The 9,180-nt window shown below is 38.3% G+C and overlaps 1 protein-coding gene across 1 annotated transcript; it reads right to left on the reverse strand.

Moving 5' to 3' along the window:
• Positions 1-3,408: 3,408 nt before the first annotated feature.
• On the reverse strand, positions 3,409-8,902 carry rbm7 (RNA binding motif protein 7). Its single transcript, XM_023410227.2, has 5 exons — positions 8,689-8,902; positions 8,230-8,392; positions 7,413-7,488; positions 4,640-4,730; positions 3,409-4,386 (listed from the first exon to the last, which is right to left on the reverse strand). Exons 1-5 carry the CDS (start codon positions 8,779-8,781, stop codon positions 4,027-4,029), a joined length of 783 nt encoding a protein of 260 aa, XP_023265995.1. The 5' UTR covers positions 8,782-8,902; the 3' UTR covers positions 3,409-4,026.
• Positions 8,903-9,180: the final 278 nt, after the last annotated feature.

A 9,180-nucleotide genomic window follows, 5' to 3' on the forward strand; every position in this document is an offset into this window, starting at 1 on the left:
ACCATCCCTGAACACATCTCTGCTGCTCCATCTATCCCAGCTCTCTCTCTCTCTCTCTCTCTCTCTCTCTCTCTCTCTCTCTCTCTCTCTCTCTCTTTTACAAATACATGTATGTACTGTACATGCACATGGCCACCTCCCAAATAGCCTACTCCCCCCACCACTAAAAAAAAATAAACTTTTTTCTCCTTTTCCATGATGTCATTTTAGTTCCTCCGAGTTGTCAATTCAACTTTAAAAAGTTACGTTTTTGATCAGAATTCGGAGATATTTTCAGAGTAAAGGTTAATATAATCAGTAGGACTACAAATAGTCTATTTTAAATCTAGTATTATTATAATCAAAGTATCAGATCAAATGAAAAGACCCCTGTGACTAACACTGTACCTTGTCTTTTTTCAGATGTTTTTTTTAAATTATTTATCTTTATTAATTTAGCTATTGATAAACCCAATTCTAACTTTTGTTCTTATTAACAACTAATACAACTAATAACTGATTAATTTCATTCTAGGCTTGCTTTAGACAATGTGGAATCTAATCTATTTCATATTTTAACTTTGTTCTCAAACAGAAAAACTTGAAGTAGCCCACCATGTACCAAGGCGAATTAATCCAGTAAGCGCAACAGTGGTGAATAAAACTTTTCTTTCATTCTTTCTTTCTTATGTCGCGAGCAGAAAGAATTTTAAGTAAGGTTAAGGTTAAAGATTAGTTAGACGACATGACTAAGAATGATGGGCTAGACTTCATAAAGGTTGTTATCATAATCTAAATAGTATTCTTAGGCTATTATTTGTATAACAGCCCAATAAGTATTATTAATATTATAATTATTATTATTATATTATAATAACAATAATAACAGTTATTTGTTATTGAAACGATATCATTTTCATACAAGAAAACACCAAATTTATAAGCTTCCTACTTCTGAAGGAGCCAAATGTCAGGAGTCAGAGCTGTATTTTAAGGCCAAGTCATTTTCTTTACTGACTTGCCAAGCAAACTGACGCAGGTGTAAGTTATTATTAATCACTAATTGCGTACGTGTGCACACGGCACGAAGGAAAGCCGAATAAAAAACAAAACTGTTTTTCTAACGACGTATTTCAAATAAAACGCCGTCAAACACCCGCACGAGCGCCTGTAATCCCTTTTCCAAGTTCTAGTTTTAGCGCAGCGCAAGTTTCACAAGATTCAACGACGAAATGTATTTGTCAGTCAGATCAAATAGGCCGGAAGAAAAGGCTATCAGTATCGGCCAGGGGCTGATGAGTCTGACATTAATGTGAGGAAATAGCTCACATACCAGCACGTTCAATTCAATTGACAGGCTGAATCTCTCCATATGCTTTATCCCTGACAAAGACATTTTGTTCCCTTTTCTTATAGTTTTATTTTTTCTATAAATCTGACTATTAATGGTGCTTGTAGTGCAATAAAATTAGACCAATGTTTTAGCTGTTTTACTTTCTGTTCAGATGTTGCAGTTTTGAGGAGATCAGCTACTTGTTTGAAAGACTAAGAAGAGGAGGTAGAGTAATAAAGAGTTTGGGGCATATTTTTTAGTTAGTCTAATTTACATGTTGTCATTTAACTAAATACGTTTATGTGGGGGAAGTCGGTGCAGGTGGAGTTTCATGTTCAAACTTTGAAACGTCAGTGTGCTAAAGGGGGAAACGAGTATCATCACAAGAATTGGAAATAAATTTAACTCGCTGGCGGCTTGTGGCTGTCGAAGGCGCCGTGTTCAAAGTGTAGAGGAGGATTATGGAGGAGGAAATATGGGAGCTCTGCATGAGAAAGCTCGGGTTCTTTTCAGAGGTTTGCTGGCTTGATCAAAGAGGTGGGAGATGAGAACAACTGCTGTGGAGCACATTTGACTTTTCGAGGGGCGGGTGGAGAGTGAGAGAGTGAGAGAGGCCACTGCAAACAAAAAATAAAAAATAAAGCAGGGTGTTATTCGCCTCAGATTTAGTATTACCAATTTAATCCAAAAACAATGAAACTAAAATTGTTTTTTTTGATAAGACAATTTCACTGTAAATCACCCATCTGCCATTATTTTGAATCAAGCGTCAGGATAATTTATGTAGTCTGACAATTTAACTGCAATTATTGCTTTAAGCAAGTCCTATCAAGTATGCGATAATTCCATGAAAATGAATTTTCACCTATCTTGAGGAAAAGAAGATTGCATGAAAAGACAGACTGTGACCGAGGAGTTCTTGGGCTAATGAGGGACCAATGAACTCAACAACCTGAGGTGCATGGCGCCAAGATCCGGGAAACGCGGCTGCAGGCATCTTGTCACTTGAGGTTTGGTTTGCGGGGCTGCTACAGAAGAGGGAGGGTCTCCGGGTGTTTGGAAGTGGATCATTTCAGGAGACACACGCTTCTATATAAGTCCACACAGCAGCGGCTACTGAGCGGCCTCTCTAATCCGCCCGCTTCAGGGCTGGAGACGCCAGGCAGATCAACCAATTAAAAGAGCTATGCCGAAGCCAGAAGCGTGATAAGGGCCTTCCTAGTACTGACACCGAGCAGAGGATACTCTCTATTAGAGCCATTTGGTAGCATCATGATGCAATCTGACACGAGGCAGATTACAGTCAAGACGCAGAGCTTAGGGCAGAGGGTGCAAATGCACCTCCACTTTTGGACAGCGGGAGATTTACAGGGGGATATAGTTATCGATACAGTACGGGAGTCGCTGCTAGTGGCATAAGCACTTTCGGAAGGGTAGATTATGACCTCAACACGGACATTAAGGGATTTGATCATCACTTTGTAGTAAGCAAGCCTCAACAAAGACACTGTGGCATCAATGCTGAAAGGCTGATGGCAATATGAGATGTTCAGGATCAAAGCGCTGCTAATTCCGGGATGGAGCAATAGACATCTTCTTTAAAACCTGTAAACTGACCCAAACCCGTGCCATTTAACAAAGTGGTGTGAAGACTCTCCTAATAAAAGAGAACAAGATGTCACTGTGTTCCACTCTGGTGAACAAGTAAACCAAAACATAATTGCATGTTGTAAAGTGAACAGAGATGGTGACAAATCCATGTAAAGACTTGAAAGCATCCTAAATAGAAAGGTCAAATGTAGGAGCTGATCATGTGGCTCAGATATATTTAACATCTTAATTGATTCAATGAAAGGATGTGTGTGGCGCCACCTGTAGATTACTCCATAACCCACTGCACAAGTGTATTAGTTACACATGGGCCATTTATAGGTGCAGATAAGGCCATGTGTGCATGCATTACAGCATGTAGCATCAACATACAATAGCTCACTTAGTTAACTCGGTCGCACATACAAAGAACTGTAAATAGCATTCGTGATGTACAGCCAAGACCCAGGCATTGGTGTTGTGGCCAGATGAAAGACAATGCAAAAGTCAATGAAAGGAGATTTATAAGAATGAAAATGTTTTTTGTAAAACAGTTTGTCATACAGACTCAGAATAAAAAAATAAAATAAAGCCATTTTTAGAAAGAGCAAGGTCAACTAATCTAACAATAAGAAAGGATGGTGCCCTATTGCAGTAATAGTGGTGCTGGTGAAATATTTAGCTGACACTCGTTCTGTTTTGAAAAATACCTGAAGATTTAAAAATTCTGAGAGCACCATTTAAATACAATTTGCATAACATAAAAACTTGCCAATATCTTAAATCTTTTTTTTGTTTACATGTCTTCCAAATATGAATACCAGTCATATCTGATTTTTTTTTTTTTTTTGTCCTTGCTCTAAAACAGTTCTTCCCCTCTAAATATATAGAGAGACATCTGTGAGGAAATACTCACATGAAAGTAATTTACAAATTTAAAAACGCCTTAAAAGTAAACAAAAATGGCTCTAAGGCTTGGATTATTAAATCTTCAAACTGGTAGGATCATGTACAAACAACCTGAGTATACATGTGAATTTATCGACAAAATTCATGCTCTTCTTTAGGAAGCTGCGCACAAATTTGTGAAGAACTGAAGTCTTTACAGAAATCCTTAGCACGTATTAGTACCGTCGCCATCTATTATCTTGGTAGCCACGGTTGCTGCCTCTGTCGTCGTGATGTCTATGTCCACCTCTGCTGTCATGGTGACGGCTGCCGCTCCTGTCGCTCTGATGGTGATAGTTGTCCCGGCTGTGGCTGTGTTGCTGTTGTCGGCCGGAACTTGAGTCGTCTGCGTAGCGCTGGTTTCTGGCGCCACTGCTCGTGTGGGACGGATGCCGGTAGGGGACATTATCATGTTGCCTTGAGCCACCTCCACCAGAATTTCCGCTTGCAGTCGGCTGCCTCTGTAGAGGCTTGGAGAAGCTGCCATTTATCTGCTCAAGCTGCTGCATGTGGAGCTGCCACATCAGGTTGTTCATCTACAGATAAGGGAAATGACAGTTAAACAAGACCTGTGTTTCATACGATTGACTGAAGCCAAAAAGCCTGTTTCTATTCCTGTCACATGATATGTGTAAACATTTCCTCATTTGTTACTGAGGAGAACAGGTACCTTTTAACTCAGATCAAGCAGAGAGCAGGGCTTTATACATCGTATCTTAAATAATGACTACAAAAAATTCTGTCATTACTGTGCAGTTCTGTGTCACTGTAATAATCCAAAGAGTTTACCATGGCATGTTTCTGCAAATTATCGGGAGTTGAAAAGGATCTCTGCATTTGGGGCGGAGTATACGGTGGAGAACTGAACTGGATTGGGGTCCTGCAGAGTAAAGCAAATCATTGTCAAACACTTAAACATAAAAAGCAAAAGCAAGTCTACATAATGTCAGGTGCACATTCCATGTATTTTGCAAAATCTATGTATGACTTCACTTCTCAACATTAATTATTTAAATGATTTTTGGTTCATGTGTTTGTTTATGATTTGATCTTATTTCACCTCTTTTGCATTTATAGAAAGCCTTTTATGACCTTTATCACTTTATGAAAAAACATTTGAGTCACATTCACTTATGTTCACACTATGTTCAGCTAGATGTGCCATGAGCCATTGGTAAAATGAAAAACAGTTGACAAGCCCATCCTTGAGTGGTTTTAATAATATTTTGATTATGTGTGATCTAACCACATGACAATCTTCATCAAGAGGCAATATAAAAATTGCTAAGAAAACACCTGAATACATAAGATAATTAACATATCACAACATTTTAAGCAAGAGTACAGCCCCTCTATCAAACATGCTGCATGGTGTAAAGAACCGGCAAATGCAAACTAATCCAACAACTACCTAGTCCAACAACAGAAAAGGCCAAGAAATTAATCATCCTTTTTCAGTGATAAGGGTGTAGTGCCAAGATCTGTAATGGAATATCTGAAGTCCTGCAGCACTGATAGGAGGCCGAGTAGCCAGACAATTCCAAGGAACTGAATTTGCAACTAATGTTTCAAATCAGTGGGCTGGTCACAACTGGAAAACTTCTGGTTTGTTTTCTTTATTTATTTTCATTTTTGTGTTAGCCAAGCCTTCGGTGGAAATTAGTCACAGTAATGTAGAGAGGTCTGTATTGGCCAAACCAAACTGAGGAAGTGGGAAGCAGGTTGAAACAAGCGTACTTTTTTCTTTACAATCATCCCACAAGACAGCAAAGAATGCTGTGGTCATGTTATTTTAAAACTATCTCATATCATTTCACCAAGGACTTAGTCTCAACATTTTTTTTTCTATAATAGTAGAACATATTGACAGCATATAAGCCCTGAAGAATGCACGACCTACAGACAAAACATACACATGGGTGACAAATTAAAGTAAAAACCTGAATAAATGAGTGGAGCAACATAATGCAGATGCTTCCACACAGGTGCACAGCATGAGCAATTTACCACCAATCTTGCTCTGTGGCAGGTATTAAATACTGAGCGGGTCCAGCTGATTCTGATTTTGTATCAAGATAGCAGGAAGAAAAGAGACTTTGAAAGAGGGACCATTGTTGGGGCATAGATGACAAGAGCTTCAGTCACACAGACTGCTCAACTGACTAGGGTTTCAATAGGCACAGTGACTTAAATGCCACCTGAATTTAGATCTATGGGAAAGATGTATGTAGGGCCAAAATTGTGGTCAAAACAGCACACTTTTGATGACCATAAGGCTCGTGTATTAGCGTCATATGTAAAAATCGAGACCCAGTTAAACACCTTTTGGACCGATGTGTTGGAGGAATGGTGTTTCATTCCTGCAGTAGAGTTCACAGACTTGTAGAATGAATGCCAAGGCATATTGACACTGTTCTGGCGGCACGTGGTGGCCAAACACCTTACTAAGACAGTTTATGTTGGTTTTTCCTTTCCATTTGTCACCCGTCTGTATGTGTGTGTGTGTTTGTGTGTATATATATATATATATATATATATATACACACATACACACATACACATACTGGTCTGATACTTCCTAGTTCAACTCTGATGCGAATACTTTCAGAGCTTCCAGCAAATACCCTAAACAGGCACTGCTGCATGAAATTTGGCATGAAACATGGAAAGGATTGCATACCAAGTCTTCTATGCGTGTAAATACAGACCAGTCCAATCCCATTTCATGCCACATCTTATGTCAAAGCTCCAATTTTAGCACACAGGGCATTGCCAAGATCATGAAAAACTTGTATGTCTAAGTAATAGTCAATAAAGAGCCAACAACTTTAGGAACATATTTGGCACACACACAAAGTAGTTGTAATTACAGTAAGGAATTATAGTAGTGCCATGCCTCCATAATATTAACTACTGAAAAACTACATTGCAAAAAGGCTGCATTCAAGGCCCCCGAAAATTAGGAATGCAATTGCTATTATTGTTATTACAGCCTATTATCATATGCAAGAAAAATACTACTACTGCAAAAATTATCACACGCTGTGACTTGCCTCTAAGAAATATTAAGTAATTTTTTTTAAAGCGACTTTTAAGCTTATGAAGGAACAGTTGAACGAAATGACTGAACATTGTTATTAATTTTAAATGTAACAAACATTTGACCCAATTAGCTACAAAATTTAAAACTGATAAAAAATCCACTTTCAACTGATACAGTTTGTCAAATCAGTTCAGACAGCTTGAAACAACCAGTGCTGTGGTAATGCTGTTACTGCAACAGCCTGACACAAATGTGTTCGACTCCATGTTGAAACCGTTCAGTCCACTCATACAGCAAATCCTACCTTCTTGACATTAAGTTAGTGGTAAGGCCTCACTCCCTAGTTGCAACTGACAACCATTAAAAAGGAGCGCTATAAATTAAAAGATAGGACAAACACAAAGTCAAAGTTGTGGCTGAGAGGCAGAGAGGGCCGGCTGTTGCACTAACGCTACTGCTCACGTTAACCAGATTTTGTGTCTGGAGCTGCAGCAAAAACTGTTCATGAGACATTGTTACCTCTGGCCGTGGGGATTTGGGGTATTTGCAGGACTTGAATTCTGCGAGTTCCCTGGACTGCTGCTATGACTGCTACCTATGATGGAAGAAAACACACTTTATTAGTAAAGGAGAATACTATCCAAGTTTGAAAATAACTGTCAAACATACAAGTATGACCAATCTCGTACTTTTATTATTTGTCACAATGTGTGAGGTACATAAAAAAAATTAGAAAATAAAATAAATTTCTTTTAGAAATAAGAAAATTAAAACTGCAAGGTCTATATTTCAATGAACAACTACTAGATTTCTTGTACAAAAAGAACACATTTATTGATATTATTAGCAATTGCAATAAACAGTGGCTTCAGTATTGGTCCAGCCTCGTCCATTTCAATTGACTATTGTTAATATTAACCTCTGATCCGGTACATAAATCATATTTGAACAAGCGTGATGTGAGGATCGAAGGAATCTCCAGCAACAAGCTTGTTAGAAATCTGAAACTGAGCTCTAAGGGCCAGTTGTCATTCAAACAGTGCAACATGAAAAAGATCACAATTTAGACTTGTTACGGGGACATTTTATTGACAAGGATCCTTAATTACGTACTTCTGGAATAACTGCACTCGCTATGACCACATTTCCATGATTGAATGAGATTTAAATGTTTGAAAATGAAATGAAAGGACATCTAAAGGTTACTGCTTTATTGTGATTCTTCACTGATTTAACATAGATAAGACAAGCCATGCCGTTTTATTTTAAATGTCATAACATTTTAGTGTACATGTCAAATTTTAAAAACTGTTCGCCGTTTAAAAAGTAAACTTACCTGATCTGAACTGCACATGAATAGTCCTCCCAAATAGCGATGTCCCGTCGAGTAGCTGCATGGCATATGGCACGGACACTTCGTGTTTGTAAACGGCAAAACCGAATGTTTTTTGTTTCCCATCCGCGTCTTTAGGAATTTTAGTTTTGGTGAGAGGTCCTGCCTGTAAGAACAACCAATTAATGTCGTACCCAAACAGTCAACTGCTAACACTACCGATAGCTAACTAGCCAACTAGCTGCCATAACGGAATCAATTACACCTCTTAAAATTATCCACAGCATCTGCACAACAAACACTAACGTTACAACATAAGTAAAGAAGCCACACGAAAGCCTACCACTTCATAAAATAACAATTGGGGCTCTTTCAAGTCTAGATCGCTTTCGCGAAGTTAGCATTACGTGTGTTATGCTAGCCATACACTTGACATTTGCTAACTGTTAGCGACAACATCACCTGTAAAAACAGCTCGAACAAAAGCTCCTCCGTCACTCTTTGATCTAAATTTCTTATGAAGAGCGTCCGGTCCGTTTCTTCCTCTATTCCCATTGTATTTAAGCAAATATGAGCGCTATCCAGGTGATATAAATGCTAACGTTTAGCGTATAAAAAGCACTATGCAGAATATAAACGGAAGGCCTAGGTTGCCGAAAAGTGAAATGCCATTTTCTTTGAGCTTCTGTCGTACTGAACAGCGGCTACTTTACGACACTTTAAATATGGTATGTTAAGCATAGTTCATTTGGTTAAACTGCAACAATAGGGGTGAATATGAACATGAACATTATAAATTGAACATTATAAATATTTAAATATACATGGCATATTTCTGATATGAGTACGTTTTTTTGTAGTTTTTATTTCTGAGCTACAACAGAAGTAAAACGGAACGCCCTCATGAGTATGTGAAAATGAAAATGCTCGGAAAATGAAAATGCAAATGAGTTT

Source organism: Seriola lalandi, unplaced genomic scaffold (genome assembly GCF_002814215.2).
Source record: "Seriola lalandi dorsalis isolate HSWRI2012SDOR001 ecotype SW California unplaced genomic scaffold, Sedor1 jcf7180002054417, whole genome shotgun sequence".
NCBI lineage: Eukaryota > Metazoa > Chordata > Actinopteri > Carangiformes > Carangidae > Seriola > Seriola lalandi.

Excerpts from the sequence above, each read along its gene's own strand:
- rbm7 (XM_023410227.2), bottom strand. The coding sequence starts at position 8,781 with ATGGGAATAGAGGAAGAAACGGACCGGACGCTCTTCATAAGAAATTTA. Across the intron at positions 8,393-8,688 it reads TGTTCGAGCTGTTTTTACAG|GCAGGACCTCTCACCAAAAC; the intron begins GTGATGTTGTCG and ends TTGTTCTTACAG. Across the intron at positions 4,387-4,639 it reads ATTTGCAGAAACATGCCATG|ATGAACAACCTGATGTGGCA; the intron begins GTAAACTCTTTG and ends CCTTATCTGTAG.